This window comes from Somniosus microcephalus, chromosome 28, assembly GCF_052327205.1.
Source record: "Somniosus microcephalus isolate GS21.2 chromosome 28, FLI_Smic_1.0, whole genome shotgun sequence".
In the NCBI taxonomy this organism is placed as follows: Eukaryota; Metazoa; Chordata; class Chondrichthyes; order Squaliformes; family Somniosidae; genus Somniosus; species Somniosus microcephalus.
Genome location: NC_141014.1, coordinates 29,799,164 through 29,818,183, shown reverse-complemented (window position 1 = coordinate 29,818,183; position 19,020 = coordinate 29,799,164). Strand labels below are relative to the sequence as shown.

General features: G+C 49.7%; 1 protein-coding gene across 2 annotated transcripts in view; it reads right to left on the bottom strand.

Moving 5' to 3' along the window:
• LOC147099484 (uncharacterized) overlaps nt 1–19,020 on the bottom strand; it is a 77,173-nt gene that overhangs the window by 25,487 nt on the left and 32,666 nt on the right. Inside the window, exon 3 of one of the 2 annotated variants that reach the window (XM_085969661.1) lies at nt 14,389–15,225. In XM_085969661.1, coding sequence (XP_085825787.1) covers nt 14,389–15,225 — 837 coding nt within the window. Of the gene's footprint in view, nt 1–10,913; nt 15,226–19,020 lie in introns of those variants that run through there. The other variant, XM_085969664.1, reaches the window with a different exon arrangement.

Below are 19,020 nucleotides of genomic sequence, written 5' to 3'. Positions count from 1 at the left end.
CCAAGTCTTCGGGCTGAGTGTCCATTCCCCTGTCAGCCACCCTGGGACATCTTGCTACATTTATGGTGTTATATAAGTACAAGTTGTTATGAGGATGTAGTGTTACGGTGAGGTAGGATATCAGAGAGAGCTATAGCAAATACATAGGCCTAGAAATTCAGTATCGCCCTGTTTGGGGTGCCAGCCTCGCCAGGGCGCTAAAAGTAGCGCCCCGGAAGCACTTGCGGCCGCCCGCTGGAAATTCAGTGGTAGCGCCCCAAAGGGAAGCGCGGCGCTACTGGAGGCCTTCCTCCCCTACTTAAAGGGGAGGGGCCTTGTGCAGCGCGATCTGGGGCCCAGCTGGCCCCCGAGGATCGCAAGTGCTGGCAAAAGAGCCCGGCACCGAGGAGAAGTGCCGGGCTCTTGGAACGCAGCCGGCACTCTGCGGGCGGGGCAGGGGGGGAGGGAGCGCAGAGAGGTGCTGGCAGGAGTCAGCGACAAAAATGGCCGCCCCGCACCTCTCCTTTAATTTGTGCCTCCACCGCCGCAGGTACGCCCCCCTGAACCGGTCGCACATAGCGTCCGGCGGTAAATCAGGGGGTGCTTCCAAATATCGCGGCCGGGGCGTCAGTGGGGCGCTGCGCACACCGATGACGTCATCGGTAGCGGCGCAGTGCTAATGGCTAGCGCCACCACTAGCGTCCCGCTGAATTTAGTGGGAGGCGTGGCCAGTGGCTTGCGACCCACTTAGCGCCCTAAGGCGCTAACGGGTGGCGCAGCCAACTGAATTTCTCCCCCATAGTGTCATAAATCTCATCATCGAGAAACTACCTATGAATTAACACTGGACGGCCAGCTGGTGGCGCCGTCCAAGGAGTATAAATACTCAGGCGTTGGCCCCAGCTTTCCAGGGACATTTTGCATTTTGTAAAGACAAGGAACTAGTGAAATACAACTAGACCTCCATGTTCAGAAACAAGTTGATTAAAGCCTTGCTTTATACTCAAACCAAGTGTGTAGTGAGTTTTATTACGTCACATAACGTATCAGGAAATTTAATAATCAGGAATTAAGGGTTAATATGGTTGCTATGGCGTTGTCTAAGTTGAAACCTTTCGTGCCCCAAAATGAGAAACAACGAACACGCAGAAAAGAAAGAATAAAAGCTTTATTATTGATAATGAGTAATAAGTGCACAAGGTAAAAGATTTAAATATAGATTTGTATTTTAAATTGATTGATTCTTTTACAGAATATTGGCTAGTAACCACATGACAATAATCCTATGGTCAACATCACACCAATCAGACCGGTCATTAATATATATATATATAATATATATCAGACACACGGTAAGAAATATAATATACACAATTAAGGAACAAACAAGGCTGCAAGATGAAATGCTATTTATGGCAGTTTGTAGTGTTTCTCAGATTCTAGTATAAGGCAAAAACGAAACGTCGTCTAAATGGAGCTATCGAAAGAACTTACAAGGAATGCGAGCTGCCCCTCCCTCACCGGTGCTCTCTAACGTAAAGTATTTGCCTTGCCTTCCAATCAGAGGATCAAGAGTTGATTCCCAGTCTCAAAAGTAGACCGATTCTGCAGCCACCACCCCCACCCCCCACGAGTTGGGTTTGGTTGGCGCTCACGTGGGTCACTAAATGGAGATCTGTAGGGTGGTGGGATATTCCATTTTTGTTCAGGGGGTGTGAGGCCCACAGCAGCTTAGCTTCTGCTCAGAGGTGTTGTGAATTCCATGGCCTATTGGCAAAATGTCAAAACATTGAAGAAAAAAAAATTGACCAAAGATGTTTTATTTTACCACAGCATATAGGCCATCTACAAACCAAATTGGGTGCCCTTTTTGCTGGAGTTTAAGTTGGTCACTCTTGGCTCGTCCATGAATTCAGTCTGAATGAAAATGCTCTTTGAGCCGCAGCGTGTCTCTCTAAACACCGGAAACTGCGCACGGTAGAACTAACCAACGAGTCCCATCCCTTCTCAAAACCCAGCTTTCAAGCAAGCTTTTGGTCGCCCCGCCTAATCTCTGTCCTATGACTTAGCGCCCATCACTTTCACCTATTTCTAATTCCCTTGCCCTGAAGCCCCTCGAGACGCCTTCCAGGCAAAAGGGGGTTATATAACGGCAACCCGTCGAAGCCCAAATTGATCCAAACTAAAACAAATTGGAGTAGCTCCGCAACGGGGGCAATTCCAAATCCTGAGAGAACAATGGGGTTTACCTGACTTCTGTCAGGTAATCCTGGAACGGGAATGGGGTGGGGGAAGTCAGTCATGGACACACCCATGGCTCAGGCCACTTCAGTTGAGGTTGGGATTTAAACCCTTTACCCTTGTCTGATGGAGGAATCGTTGCGGTGGAAGACAGCAGGGAGGAGGGGGCCTTAAAATGACAATAAAATACAATACAAACGAACATGCTTGCGTTGGAAAATCCTTTGACCTTATAGAGACTCCTCGGTGTCCCATGCCCTGTTACAAGGGCGAGCAAACGCATTTTAGTGTACGCTGCATCACAAGACCATCTGGCTTAGGCCCTCAGCCACTCTTTGGATTTAAAACTACATCTACTGAAGAAACTCCATGCGCCCAACGTCGATGCTCAGCCCAGCGATGGAGGGAGATCTTTAGGAGCATTCCCTGAGGTTTCCCAACGCTCTGGGCTGGGTACGTTGACCAGCGGGGGGGGGGGGGGGGGTGGTGGTGGAGTGAGGAAGCTGAATGTGGCAATGATGCCCAAAGGCCCATGTGTGGAAAAACATACGCTGGATGTCTGGATCTTGAGCTGGGTCCAACATCCATGTTCCCATGTCCCACAGGAATCCACACCATGTTCCCTTACCTTGGTTCAAGTACAAATATTTTGCAGGGGTTCCATCGGTTTTGTTCATGAGCAGAGGATTTATCTCCCCTCCCCTACTCAAGAATGTGGCTTAAGAACGTAATCGGACTGGGAAATGGTTCTTCAACTCTTGAGCAAAGGAGGGTGTGATTTGATAGAGGTGTACAAGATTATGATGAGTTTGGATAGGCTAGACAGGGAAAGGCTGTTCCCACTAGTTGATGGTACAAGGACTAGGGGTCACAGATTGATGGTTTTGGGCAAGAGATACAGGGGGGTACGTGAGGAAAAACTTTTTTACGCAGCGAGTGGTGAGGACCTGGAACTCGCTGCCGACGGAAGTGGTGGAGGCGGAGACACTCAATGTTTTCAAGGGGAGACTGGATAGGCACTTGAGGGAAATAAACTTGCAGGGCTACGGGGATAGAGCGGGGGAATGGGACTGACTGGATTGCGCTACAGAGAGCCGGCACGGACTCGATGGGCCGAATGGCCTCCTTCTGTGTCGTTATTACTCTTACCAACCATCCAGCTCCATCAATCTTTAGCACCTGCATTAATCTTCTTTTGTGTTCATCAAGATGAGGGATGTCAATGCTGGAGGAAGTGGAACCAGGTACCCAGGGTCAACTTCAAGCACTTCCAGGTCAGGTACAGCACAGCTGGACGGAGAGTAAAGCCCCCTCGACTCTGCCCCAACAATCTGCCTCGCTCCTCCAACCTCAAAAGAGCACCTACACTTGTTCTACCGACTGCATTGATTATCCTTAGCTCTGTGCCAATGAATGCCAAACTAGGAGCAGTTTTGTGCAGGAGACCCATGCCCACTAGAAACGGGCCGGAGCCTGGCAGACAGAGGAGCTATTCATCCCGCCAATCATGGGTTGGATTTGAAGCTAAGGGCCCAGAGGTGAATGGCCAATGTCTAAACCCAGTGGCCCACCCAGTTCCCCACCGATCATTTTAAGTTGTCTCTTACTCACTCTGCTACCCCATAGACCCTGGCAAATCAGCAATCTCTCCTATTGTCTTTTGAATGCTTCATTTTGGCGCCCACATATTTTCTCCTGATCTCATCTATTGTTTTGCTAGCTCATCTAAAAGACGGCACCTCCGACAGGGCAGCACTCTCCCAGTACTGCACTGAAGCCTCGGCCTAGATTATGTGGCCAAGTTCGGGAATAAACTCGAAGCCACAACCTTCTAACCCAGAGACGAGAGCTACCAAGTGTTTTTTCAGAAAGACTTGCATTTATATGGCGCCTTTCACGACCTCAGGATGGCCCAAGAGTGCTTTACAGCCAATGAAGTACTTTTGAAGTGTAGTTCTTTGTTCAACTCTTTGTTCAAAAGAGTGAAAGAAGACTAAGGAAAGTAAAGTCACAAAACTAATCTGCTCCTGTGCTGATTGACAGATACAATAGCTGAGCCTGGGTGAGATTGCTGTGCCCCAGTCAAGAGGTCCCTGTCATTGAAAGTTTCTGATCCCTGAAGGTGTCCTTGTACATGAGTCACTGAAAGTGAATGTGCAGGTGCAGCAAGCCATTAGGAAGGCAAATGGTATGCTGGCCTTCATTACATGAGGATTTCAGTACAGGAGTAAAGAAGTCTTACTCCAATTATATAGGGCCTTGGTGAGACCATACCTGGAGTACTGTGTACAATTGGTCTCCTTACCTAAGGAAGGATATACTTGCCATAGAGGGAGTGCAACGAAGGTTCACGAGATTGATTCCTGGGATGGCGGGAGTGTCGTATGAGAAGAGATTGAGTAAACTAGGCCTGTATTCTCTTGAATTCAGAAGAATGAGAGGGGATCTCATTGAAGCACACAAAATTATTACAGGGCTTGGTAGGGTGGATGCTGGGAGAATGTTTCCCCTGGCTGGGGAATCTAGAACCAGGGTCCACAGCCTCAGGATAAAGGGTAAGGCCATTCAGGACTGAGATGAGAAGAAATTTCTTCACACAGAGGGTGGTGAATCTTTGGAATTCTCTACCCCAGAGGGCTGCGGAGGCTCAGTCATTGGGTATATTTAAAACTGAAGTCGATAGATTTCTGACTAGTAAGGGCATCAAGGGATATGGCGATAGGGCCGGTGAATGGAGTTGAGGCAGAAGATCAGCCATGATCTCGTTGAATGGCGGAGCAGGCTCGAAGGGCCGAATGGCCGACTCCTGCTCCTAGTTCTTATGATTACAGCCTCATGGAGGATGCACGAACCCTGCTTGCTCTGTTTCTGTCTCCCTTCTCCTAGATCTGTATAGAGTTACTTTCCTATAAATATTAAAAACACATCTGCATAGCACCTTATTATAGCTCAGGAAACATCTCAACGTGTTTCAGATATGTGGCAGTCTTTTTTGCACACCGTGCGATCCCAGCAATGAAATGAATTGCCCAGGCCCCCCGGGAGAACTCGCTGCGGTGTGAAATCTGTAATATCCACCTAAGCTGCCAACACGGGGCCTCGGCTATCTCAGCTAAAAGACGGCACCTCCGACAGGGCAGCACTCTCCCACTGCTGCACTGAAGTCTCGGCCTAGATTGTGGGGCCAAGTTCGGGAATAAACTCGAACCCACAGCCTTCTAACCCAGAGACGAGAGCTACCGTGTAGTATATAAGAAAGAACTTGCATTTATATAGCGCCTTTCACAACCTCAGGACGTCCAATGAAGTACTTTTTGAATTGCAGTCGCTGCTGTAACGAAGGAAACGCGGCAGCCAATTTGCGCACAGCAAGATCCCACAAACAGCAATGAGAGAAATGATCAGATATTCCGATTTAGCGATGTGGGCTGAGAGGTAAATATTGGCCAGGACAGCGAATTACATAGAATACAGGAAACTCTGGATTTACCGGCACCTAAATAACTGGAAATCTCGGTTAACCGGCAAAATTCAGGAGTAGGTTCAGGTAAGTTTTACTTCATATTAGTGGCCGTTCCTGGATCTGTGGCCGTGTAACCGGGGTTCCTGCACCTGTTGCTAAGCAACAGGGAAGCCTGGATTTGTTGCTGTGTACGGGGCTCTTGTACCTTTTACTATACCACTCTGTAATCCGGACTTTTTGATAAGCCGGCACCACGCCGGTCCCGGATAAAAACAAGTTTCCTGTAGATAGCACAGAAACAGGCCATTCGGCCCAACTAGTCCGTGAAGGTGTTTATTCTCCACACGAGCCTCCTCCCATTCCATCTGCCTCATCTCAGCCTTTCAGCATATCCCGCTATTCCTCCTTCCCTCATGCACTCATCCAGCTATTCCAGCGAATAATGCCGTGGAAACTTTTACACCCAATTGAGCGGGCCTCGGTTTAAAGACTTGTTTTTAAAGACGGCACCTCCGACAGTGCAGCTCTCCCTCAGTGCTTCGCTGGGCTGTCAGCCTGGATTGTGTGCTGAAGTCTCTGGAGTGGGGCATAGGGACATAGTTTTCATTCCCCTTTAAAGAGGGGAATGAAAAATAACCCAGGGACCTTTCCTTTTGTGAATTCTTTACAAGTAAATTAAATAGTGCCTCTCTCCTCTCTCTTCCGCACCTCATGGTGACTGAGACAAGCTATGTCTTCACTGCTTTTACATCCAGCGGACGGTGTTCTGAGGTGTTTCTGTAACAAAGATCCTTTTTACACGGATAGATCAGAATCTGACACAACTCCCAAGCAGGGTATTGTTGGAGTCTAGGAACTTCCAAACATAAAAGGGGACGAATTGCACACCAACTATGGTATCTTCTGCGACATGCAGTTAAATCAATGTTCCCTGTTTCGCACTGATGCGATTCCACAAGAATTCTCAGGGTCACGCCTTGTCTTAAAATAGCGATCGGTCACGGTCTGTCTGGCACTTTCCAAACCAAGCATTCAATTATTCAAAATATGCTGCAATTCTGCCTTTCTGCCAGCAGATGGTAGCACACAGCAGCAGTCAGGCCCTTGCCCTGTGTTTCAAATGCTTGATTTGAAATGGTTTATTGTCTCTCCTATTGATGTGGATGCAAAACTTGAGAAGAGCTTTAAAGTGCTAACAACCACTCGACCTGGATTTTTACAATGAAAACAACTGGAATGCAGAGATCAGCGGGGTCTAAAGGTGTAGTGACCAGAGACTTGAGCACATAATCCACGCTGACACTCCCACTGCAGTGCTGAGTGCTGCACTGCCGGAGGTGTCGTCTTGTGGATGAGATGTTAAGCCGAGGCCCCGTCTGCTCTCTCAGGTGGACGTCAAAGATCCCGCGGCCACTATTTTCTGTCCTGGCCAATATTTATCCCTCAACCAACATCACTAAAAAACAAATTATCTGGTCATTATCACACAAGTGCCAGGCAATGATTATCTCCAACAAGCGAGCGTCTAACCACCTCCCCTTGACATTCAACGGCATTACCATTGCCGAATCCCCCACCATCAACATCCTGGGGGTCACCATTGACCAGAAACTTAACTGGACCAGCCACATAAATACTGTGGCAACAAGAGCAGGTCAGAGGCTGGGTATTCTGTGGCGAGTGTCTCACCTCTTGACTCTCCAAAGCCTGTCCACCATCTACAAGGCACAAGTAAGGAGTGTGATGGAATACTCTCCACTTGCCTGGATGAGTGCAGCTCCAACAACACTCAAGAAGCTCGACACCATCCAGGACAAAGCAGCCCGCTTGATTGGCACCCCATCCACCACCTTAACCATTCACTCCCTCCACCACCGGTGCACCGTGGCTGCAGTGTGTACCATCTACAAGATGCACTGCAGCAACTCGCCAAGGCTTCTTCGGCAGCACCTCCCAAACCCGCGGCCTCTACCACCTAGAAGGACAAAGGCAGCAGGCGCATGGGAACACCACCACCTGCAAGTTCCCCTCCAAGTCACACACCATCCTGACTTAGAAATATAATCGGCCGACCCTTCATCGTCGCTGGGTCAAAATCCTGGAACTCCCTCCCTAACAGCACTGTGGGAGTACCTTCACCACACGGACTGCAGCGGTTCAAGAAGGCGGCTCACCACCACCTTCTCAAGGGGCAACTTAGGGATGGGCAATAAATGCTGGGCCTTGCCAGTGACGCCCACATCCCGTAAGCGAATAAAAAAAATTGTTTGTGGGACCTTGCTGTGCGCAAACTGGCTGCCGCGTTTTGCACATTACAACAGCGACTTCACTTGAAAATTACTTCACTGGAATATCATGACGTGGTGAAAGGGGCTATCAACGTTCTCCTTAAGCTGTGCGGCCGTGTGGCGCTCTGGACCTCCCGCGCAGTCAGCTGACCAGCTTCTAAATGGGAAAAACCGCGCAGGCGCAGTATTTCGAGTACCAACCCCCCACCACCCCCCCGCAAAAAAAAAATCAAAGGAAAGATTGGGTGCTATATAAATGCAAGTCTTTCTTTCTTAGTGGTTCTGGTACTGGCCCAGAGGGCGCGAGTTCAAATCCCACCAGGGTAACTTGTGAAATTGAGTTTCAATAAATCTGGTCATTCGTGGTCCAGCGGCAGATTAAAAAGAAAAAAAGGCTCTCGCCCGCTGACCGGGTCCGGCCTGTGTGAGGGTCAGTTGTAAAAAATCAACTGCTGTTCCTCAAGATGGTAGCTCAGTATAGGAAACTTTTTTTTAAATCCGGCACCAACGTGGTGCCGGTTCATCAAAAATTCCGGATAACCGAGAGCTATAGTAAAAGATACGGAGCTGACAGCTCCGTATAAAGCAACAAACCCTGTGTGCAGAACAATGGCCACAAGTTCCAAGCGTCTCTGTAGCTTAGCAACAGCTGCAGCCACACCTTTGCACAGCAACAGATCGAGGAAGGCAAGTACAATATGAAGTAAAACTTACCTGAACCTACTCCTGAATTTTGCCGGTTAACCAAGATTTCCGGTTATTTAGGTGCCGGTAAATCGAAAGTTTCCTGTACTGCTCAGGACAAAGGAAAGCAAACTATCAGTCGCAAGAACTGTCTTGCCAGGGCGATCCGCATCCTGAGGGCCGGACAAAAATCAGCTACGGTTTGGATCATAGATCCTGAGTGTATGAACAACAACAAGAAGTTGTATTTATATAGCGCCTTTAATGTAGTAAAGGCGCTTCACAGGAGCGTTAATCAGACATTTGACAGCGAGCCACATCAGGAGATATTAAGACCAGAGGTGACGTGAGGAGAATGTTTTTTTACACAGCCAGTTGTTGTGATCTGGAATGCGCTGCCTGAAAGGGCGGTGGAAGCAGATTCAATGGTAACTTTCAAAAGGGAATTGGATAAATACTTGAAGGGGAAAAACTTTACAGGGCTGCGAAAGAAAGAGCACCAGATGTCCCAAAGCGCTTTACAGTGGGAGAAGTGCTTTTTTGAAGTGTTGTAACGTAGGAAGGGAAGAGCAGGGGAATGGGATTAATTGGATGGCTCTTTCAAAGACAGGCACGACGGGCCGAATGGCCTCCTTCTGTCCTGAATGATGCTAAAAGCATCAATTTTCTTTGTGCCACAGATACATTTTAAGTGTGCTGCTTGAAAGGCTTTTACTTCAAGAGTATTTGAGATCAGGAGCAAGGATGTCTGCAGTTTTGGTTTCCTTACCTAAGAAAGGATATACTTGCCATAGAGGGAGTGCAACGAAGGTTCACCAGACTGTTTCCTGGGATGGCAGGACTGTCGTATGAGGAGAGATTGGGTCGACTAGGCCTGTATTCACTAGAGTTTAGAAGAATGAGAGGGGATTTCATTGAAACGTATAAAATTCTGACAGGGCTAGACAGACTGGATGCAGGGAGGATGTTTCCCCTGGCTGGCGGGGGGGGGGGTGGTCTAGAACGAGGGGTCAGTCTCAGGATACGGGGTAAGACATTTAGGACTGAGATGAGGAGAAATTTCTTCACTCAGAGGGTGGTGAACCTGTGGAATTCTCTACCACAGAAGGCTGTGGAGGCCAAGCCACTTAATATATTTAAGAAGGAGATAGATAGATTTCTAGACACAAAAGGCATCAAGGGGTATGGGGAGAGAGCAGGAATATGGTATTGAGATAGAGGATCAGCCATGATCATATTGAATGGCGGAGCAGGCTCGAAGGGCCGAATGGCCGACTCCTTCTCCTATTTTTCTATGTTTCTAATGCATTTGAGATACTGGGATCTGACCATTAAAAGCACGTCATTCCCAAAGTTCTAGAAATAGAGAGCAGGCCCGTCAGCCTCTGTAAAGAGAAGACAGGTCAATAGTTCAAGCGGGACAGTGGGCCAGAACCCGACATATCGCTCTTACCTTTCAGACGCTGATGGACCTGTTTGCTCCCTTTGAAGTATTTTCTGTTTTTACTTCAGATTTTTTTTCCTTGTCCCCGTTCAAGTGTTTTTGCATTAAAAAAAAATGATGCTTGTGAAGGAGGGAGTGATGTGGGGTAAGTGTCTGGATCCACCTCACTGTCCGAGAGGGCGCTTCTCTTTCAAGTGTAGATCGAGACTTGGTGATAAAATCACACCGTTGCTGCAGTAAAAAGTGTTCTTGGCAGCGATACAGGAAAGCAGATAAAAGGGAATTCTTGCTCAATGCGGGCGACTGCGTAAAGCCTGCGGGCAAAAGGCCGATAGTCACCATGTGGGAGACACCTGCCTACAGAGGATGGACTGAGAGGGTCGACTTGGGCGGAGCCACTGGGCACCCATGGGGTTAGAGGCAGAGGGGAATGGGGAGAGAGGGGGCGGAGGAAGGAGAGAGGGAGACAGAGGGGTGGAGGAGAGGGGGAGAGAAGAGGGGGGGAGAGAAGAGGGGGGGAGAGAAGAGGGGGGGAGAGAAGAGGGGGGGAGAGAAGAGGGGGGGAGAGAAGAGGGGGGGAGAGAAGAGGGGGGGAGAGAAGAGGGGGGAGAGAAGAGGGGGGGAGAGAAGAGGGGGGAGAGAAGAGGGGGGAGAGAAGAGGGGGGGAGAGAAGAGGGGGGGAGAGAAGAGGGGGGGGAGAGAAGAGGGGGGGAGAGAAGAGGGGGGGAGAGAAGAGGGGGGGAGAGAAGAGGGGGGGAGAGAAGAGGGGGGGAGAGAAGAGGGGGGGAGAGAAGAGGGGGGGAGAGAAGAGGGGGGGGAGAGAAGAGGGGGGAGAAGAGGGGGGGAGAAGGAGAGAGAAGGAGAGAAGGGAAGAGAGAGGGAGAGAAGGGAAGAAAAGGAGAGAGAGAGAGAGAGAGAAGGCAGAGGAGGAGAGGGGAGAGCGGAAGAAGGGAAGAGGGAGAGAAGGGGAGGGAGAGGGAGAAAGAGAGAAGGAAGAGGGAAGGAGAGCGAGAGAGAGGGGGATTCAGGGGGGGAGAGAGAGAGAGAGGGGAAGAGAGAGAGAGAGAGAGAGAGAGAGGGGGATTCAGGGGGGGGAGAGAGAGAGAGAGAGAGAGAGAGAGAGAGAGAGAGAGGAAGAGAGAGAGAGAGAGAGAGAGAGAGAGAGAGAAAGCGCAACAGCAACAGGGATAGAGGGACAGTGGGAGAGGGAGAGAGAGATGGGGTTAGTGAATGGGTGGGGAAGGGAGAGAGAGTGAAAGAGGGGAGATAGGAGTGCAGAGGGGAGAGAGAGAGAGAGAGAAAGAGAGAGAGAGAGAGAGAGAGAGAGAGAGGGAAAGAGAAAAAACAGAGAGAGAAACATTCAGACATGGTCAGACACGCAGTTCAAAAATTGCACACAGATATAGGAATAGAGACAGGCGCAAAGAATTACAGATACAGACACAGCGGTGATAGGGATCTTAGTTTGTAGATGGGAGATGGCTGGCAGACTGTCAGTGCTGCTGTACAGTGCACACGGTCTGGGGTTATCAGGCTACATGGATCATTGACATAAAAAGTTACAAGACCCAGGGGAGACAATTTACTGTGTAGCTGTTAGGAGGAGTCCTGCGGAGTTATCAGAACCTTCCTTTCAATCACAATCATTTGAGAATGACATTCAAACTCAAAAAAAAACTTCCTATCCACAAACCTTGCTTCCTACGTCCTGATTTTTGATCACGTCTTGCTGCCAACATTTCCCATTCAATTTTGCTATGTCAACTGTCACGCTGTGGTTGCCAGCTTTGGCCACTGGATGGCTCTATGGAGTAAGTTTTAGTTCAAACTCCATTGCTGTCTTGAAAAAAGCTTATATCATCAACTTACAGCGAGCAACGCCACAGGTAATCGCACGTGGGCACAAGATAAAGAATGGAATCAGCGCTGACATTGCAAGACACAGCGCGGGCGCCAAAGTTGCAGCCCTCCTTCACGGCGACACAGAACATTCAGCAGAATGATACTGGGGCTTAAAGGGTCACATTATGAGGACAGTTTGCATAGACTGGGCTTGTATTCTCTCGAGTATAGAAGGTTAAGGAGTGATCTAGAGTCCTCTGGTGAGGGTGGGGGGGGGTGGGGAAAGGGGGTGGTAACCTTAAGATTAGAGCTTAGGCCATTCAGGGTTAATGCCAGGAAGCACTTCTTCACACAAAGGGTAGTGGATGGGAATTCTAAATTTGAATTTATTTACTTTCCATGGACTGTACCCCTCATTCTTCGGCTTACCGATGTTCCTGCCCCCATTACTCCCACCTCAGTTTTGGCCCAGGAGATCGCATGGCTGTGTGGGGGGTGGGAAGTGTCTAATCATGAAGCTCTGGCCATCACAAGTGTGGGACCGGGTTGAACGACCACCAGGTCTTTTCCTTCCCGTCATTTTCTTATGTCCCAACCTAGGGTAACATTAGCACATTGGCCAGCCAGGCTGCATCCAGCACAATGGAGCAATGGAATGTAGCTGGTTGGAATGTGTAGCTGATTGAGCATGTGTTGGACTGTCGCACTGTACAGAACACACCAAGGAAGAGACTTACGCAAGGGTCTATCGGGGAAAAGTTCAGTTGTTTGCGCCTCCCGTTAGCGCCTTAAGAGGGCGCTAATGGGGCGCAAAGCAACTAGCGCCCGGGCGCGGCGATGTTTGCACCACTCGCGAAATTAACTAGACATTTTGCGGCGGCGCTAAACACTACCGCCACGATCTCCTGCGCTGGCAGATCGTGACGTCAGTCGACTGCGCAACGCCCCCGGTAGCACCCCGGACCAGATATTGAGTGCCGCCCCGTGCCTTACCGCCTGCCGCTAGCAACGACAGGTTGAGGGGAGCGTTTTGCAGTCAGAAAGGGACTGGGGGAGCGCTATTTAAAGGTGACCGCTTCCTGCCTTTTTTTTGTCGGTGACATTTTTGCACCACGCATTCTGAGAGAGAGAGAGACTTCTGGAGAGATTCAACGCTGTGTGAAGGAGTTTTGGGTACTGAGCAGCACTTTACAGATTTATTTTGATTTGCCCTTTCTTGCTTCACCAGCACTCTGAGGTAGCGCCTCGCTCCTCGGCCTTTGCGCCTTAAGAGAGGTGTGAAGCGCCTGATTTAGCGCTCCAATCACCTCCAGGGGCGATAAAAGCCAAGTTTGCCATCGGAGGCGATAATTAGCGCCAGGCGCTAAACTTAGCGCACGGCCGATAACGGCGCCCCAAATGGGGCGATACTGAATTTTTCCCCCTATGTGTTCAAGGCACATTGTTCTTTTCTATTTGGCTGATGGGTCAGTTCAATTATGCTAATTTTATTCTCTCTTCTCCTCCCCAGAAAACCTGACATGTCGCACTTCCACCAGCTGCCCTCTGGCAACATCGACGAGTGGCCACGTGAGTCTAGATGCCTTAAAGCCTCCTTGAAAAAGTGTAACATCCCCACTGACACCTGGGAATCCCTGGCCCAAGACCGCACAAAATGGAGGAGAAGCATCCAGGAAGGCGCCGAACACCGAGTCTCTTCGCCGGGAGCAAGCGGAAGCCAAGCGCAGGCAGCGCAAGGAGCGCACGTCAACCCAAGCACCCCACCCACCCGCCCCTTCAACCACCGTCTACCCCACCTGTGACAGAGACTGTAGGTCCCGCATTGGACTCATCAGTCACCTGAGAACCCATTTTTAATGTGGAAGCAAGTCATCCTCGGTTCCGAGGGACTGCCTAAGAAGAAATGTTGAGCGTTGTGGCAGGCTGTGCAACCATGGGGCGTAGGACATCGCAATCAACCCTGCCCACCCTCCCTCGACATCAACGAAGCTGCATCATCCAGGAGGGTGTCACTGAGAGCAATCCCTGGCTGTTTTACCCACCCTTCCCAGCCCCGAGGCACTGAGACCGACCTTTAACACTGTGGCCTCCTAAATCAGCACTGACCAGGAATCAAAGCAGGAACCTTCCCATTCTGTCAGGCGGTGCACCTACCCACTGAGGGACACCAGTTTCTCTTCTCCTTGCAATTTGAAAATTGATCTTAAAGTGGCTTCACTGTATTATGTATAAAGGCAACAACAAAAAACCCATGTCTATGTGATGTCCCTTTAAGAGGTTCCATTAATAATTAGTGGCTAACTGGAAGTCTCGGCGGCCGAGAGATTAGACTCGGATTTCTTCATCTTCATCCGCAAAGGCGAAGGCCTCGGTCTTCAGTGGGTTGAAGCCCGTTTCTTCTGCCGCAGACTGCCGCCTCTCCCTGTAGCCCACATCGCGCCCCTCACCTGTCTGCTGGAAGTCTGCCTCCTCGCCATCCTCACCATCAGCTGGGGCCCGTTGCCCCGACTGTGCTCTCCAGCTCCCACGGTTCACCTCGTCGCCGGCGGCTCCCGCCATTTGACGCGACTCCTGCGGCGGGGCGGCGACAAAATGGCGGCTGAGGATGCGCTGGACGAGGGACGCGTTTTCCGTTGGCAGGTCGCCGGCTTGACCGCTGGTTGTCTCTCTGGGGGGGAGCGGCTGCTGGGAGCTGCTCCGATATTCGCCAGCGCCGCCGCCGCCTCTCTTGGCGCTCGAATCCGGGTAGCTTATAGACCCACCGTGGTGCCGCAGAACATGTCTCTCTGTTGTAAAGGTCTGCGTCTCTCTCAAACCGTCTACATCCTTGCTCGGGTGCAGGTCCAGCCCACCCCTCTGCTGGTACGGTCTCTTTAACTCAATGAATGAAGGCTCCCCACTAAAATTCCTCGCAACTCCTGTCTGGGTCACCTCTCCCGGAGACGCCTGATGGCCATTTTGGTAAGTGGTGCCGCTTCGTCCTTTTAAGTCCGCCTGGTCGAAAGAGCCCTCCAGATTAAATCTCACCGGCCGCGAGGCGTTTCCCGGGCTGCAAGTGGTCTCCTTTGCCAACTGCCTCTCGGAGCTCATGACCGCCAGCACCTCGCTCATCAGAGAGGGCCCCAAGTCCAGGCTGAAGGACAGCAAGGAGTCCGTGCGGGGCAGCTCAAAGTCCATAAGGTCCAAATTGTCCGTTGGCTTTTCCAAATCTGCCGGGGCCGGATTCTCCTTTGGCTTATCCAACCGGGACCATCTTGGAAGGGTGCAGAATCCCGACTCCAATCCTGAATCAACACAGGCAGAGTTTAGTGAGGAGACATTTTCAGAGCTTAAATATTTGCATTTCATAAACTTAAAGGGATGGTTCATCCAGGTGGGCTCCCTTAAAGGGCATGTCCCCCTTCCTGCCTGATTTTACAAAGATGATACCAGAACTGAGGTTATACCTATCTGGAAAGACTGAACAGGCTGGGGCTCTTTTCTCTAGAAATGAGAAGGCACAGGAGTCACCTGATAGAGATATTTTGACAGGGTAGGTGTAGAGAAGATGTTTCCACTAGTGGGGTGGGGGGAGTTCAAAACTAGGGGCCATAAATATAAAATAAAAACAGAAAATGCTGGAAATACTCAGCAGGCCAGGGCAGCATCTGCGGAGAGAGAAACAGAGTCAACGTTTCAGGTCGATGACCCTTCGTCAGAACTGGAAAAAGCTGGAGATGGAACAGGTTTTTAAGCAAGTGTAGGAGCAGGGAAAGGGGGGGAGGGGAGGAAAGAACAAAAGGGAAGGTCTGTGATAGGCTGGAAGGCAGGAGAGATTAAGGGCTGGATTTTCATTCAGAAGTCGGGAAGGAGGCAGGACTACAACTTTCGGGTTGTAGTCCCGCCTCCATCGAGATGCGGCCAATCCACGCGATTTTCACTTGATTGACCGTGTTGCGCCCGCCCAGCGGGCTCAGCAGGCCAATTAAGGGCCACCCGGCAACAGGTGACGTCACAGACTGAAATTTCATCTGTCAAGACGTGTTGACAGATGAAATATCAGTGTTTCACAGCTGTTTGAAGCTGTCAAACACTGACAGTCTGACTTCTAACCGGAGTCCTTCTACACAGACTCAGTTAGAAATCTCACCGGCACAGAAAGCTGCAGGCTGTCACTTTTGACAGATCGCAGCCATTCTGCTTTCTGTGCCGGTAAGATGATGGACTCCCGAAACCTAGAGGAAGGAAGGCTGAAAAGGCAAGTACAGGTAAGTAAAACTTCTTTACACACTTTAGACACACCAAACACACTTACCTCTGCACTGATGCACCCATCACTCACCTGAACACCGACATCGCGACCCCTCCAAGTCCTTCAACCCGACGGCCCGCCTCCTCTAACCTGGCGTGGTTTGGAGCCGTCGGGAATCCCACACGACACCCCTCAAAATAGGGATTAGGCTAAAAACTGCCTGTTAACTACCTGTTAACAGGCAGTTAATTGGCACTAATCCCTTCCCGCCTTGGGTCGGCAGGTCCCAGTGCGGGGCGGGTACCCGCCTCCTTTGAAACTTACGTGGAGGTGGGTTTTGGGCGAGATGGTGTCGGGACCCCCGAATTCGGGATTTTAGCCCCCCGCCCGCCTAAAAGCCCGCCTCACGGCACACTGAAAATCAACCCCTAAGCGTCAAAAGGGATGATGGTGCAAGGCAAAAGGAGATGGTATTGGGACAAGTTAAGAAACAAAAGATGGCTCTAGATGAAGTGTAAATGGTGATGGCAGAATGATCGACAGCTGCCATGTGAGAGAGAGAAAAAAAAATAATAGGGGCAGAGGTTGTGGCCATAAATATAAGATAGTCATTAATAAATCCAATAAGGAATTCAGGAGAAATTTCTTTACCCATAGAAGATAGGAGCAGGAGTAGGCCATTCGGCCCCTCGAGCCTGTTCCGCCATTTAATAAGATCATGGCTGATCATCCAAATTCAGTACCCTGTCCCTGCTTTCTCCCCATATCCCTTGATCCCTTTAGTCTTAAGAAATATATCTAACTCCTTCTTGAATATATTTAATGAATTCGCCTCAACTGCCTTCTGTGGTAGAGAATTCCACAGGTTCACCACTCTCTGGGTGAAGAAATTCCTCCTCATCTCAGTCCTAAATGGCTTACCCCTTATCCTTAGCCTGTGACCGCTGGTTCTGGACTCCCCCGCCATCAGGAACATTCTTCCTGCATCTAGTCTGTCTAGTCCTGTTAGAATTTTATAAGTTTCAATGAGATCCCCTCTCATTCTTCTAAACTCTAGTGAATATAAGCCTAATCGACCCAATCTCTCCTCATACGTCATTCCTGCCATCCCAGGTATCAGTCTGGTGAATCTTCACTGCACTCTCTCCATGGCAAGAACATCCTTCCTCAGATAAGGTGACCAAAACTGCTCAAGGTGTGGTCTCACCAAGGCTCTGTACAACTGCAGCAAGACATCCTTGCTCCTGTACTCGAATCCTCTCGCTATGAAGGCCAACATACTATTTGCCTTCTTAACCGCCTGCTGCACCTGCATGCTTACCTTCAGCGACTGGTGCACAAGGACACCCAGGTCTCGTTGCACTTCCCCTTTTCCCAATCTATTGCCGTTCAGATAATAAGCTGTCTTCCTGTTTTTGCCACCGAAGTGGATAACCTCGCATTTATCCACATTATACTGCATCTGCCATGCATCTGCCCAATCGCCCAACCTGTCCAAATCATACCGGAGTTTCTCTGCATCCTCCTCACAACACACATGCCCACCCAGCTTTGTGTCATCTGCAAACTTGGAGATATTACATCGAGTTCCCTCGTCTAGATCATTAATATATATTGTGAATAGCTGGGGTCCTAGCACCGATTCCTGCGGTACCCCACTAGTCACTGCCTGCCATTCGGAAAAAGAGCCGTTTATTCCAACTCTGTGCTTCCTGTCTGCCAACCAGTTCTCTATCCAAGTCAGTACCTTACCCCCAATCCCGTGTGCTTTAACTTTGCACGCTAATCTCTTATGCGGGACCTTATCGAAAGCCTTCTGAAAGTCCAAAAACACCACATCCACTGGTTCTCCCAGAGAGTGGTTAGAATGTAGAACTCACTATTGAGATTTTTTTAAATTTAATTAACTAAATTTAAATTCCCCAGCTGCCATGGTGGGATTAGTGAACTCGGGTCTCCAGATCTAGTGCAAGTCTCTGGATTAACTAGTCCAGTAACATAACCACAGTGCTACCATTCCCATTATGGGGTAGTTGAGTTGAAAAGCATTCAAGAGGAAGCTAGATAAACATGAGGAACAGATGGTTATGCTGGAGAAGATGCGAAGATAAGGACAGACAGCAAAAGGCAGCGATTGACAATTAACTGAGATGGATGGACGGAACTGAGGGCCACACATGGACAACTCTAGACAGAACATCAAATACGCCGAGGAACATGACAGCTCCTGGGTCACAGGTCAGGATTTTCCTCCAACGTGGGAGAGTGCAGAAGTAGGAAATCTTTTGGCGCGGGAGGGGGAATATGTGGAATTATTTGACAAAATCTAACAGGAATTAGTTCTCAGAAATTGCACATTTCAAGGTTCAACAGGACACCAACTGTAGAGGAAAAAATTGGAACCGCACATTTCACAAGGGACCTTTGGAGCCCATATCACGTCAGGAAGGCGAGTGGTCCCAGATGGATAATGTAGTGCCCAAGGTTAGATAGCTGTTGAGGAGTGTTGCTTGTTATGGCAAACCTTTATAAAACACTGGTTCGACCTCAGCTGCAGTATTGCGTTCAATTCTGGGCACCACACTTTAGGAAGGCTGGAGAGGGTGCAGAAGAAATTTACTAGAATGGTACCAGGGATGAGGGACTTCAGTCATGTGGAGAGACTAGAGAAGCTGGAGTTGTTCTCCTTCGGGCAGGGAAGGTTAAGAGAAGGTTTCATAGAGGTGTTCAAAATCGTGAATGATGGATACAGATTTAAGTGGTTGGCAAAAGAACCAGAGGCGACATAAGGAAACATTGGGTCAGAACTTCGGGTCCCCACGGGTGAGTACGCGCTGGGTACTCACGC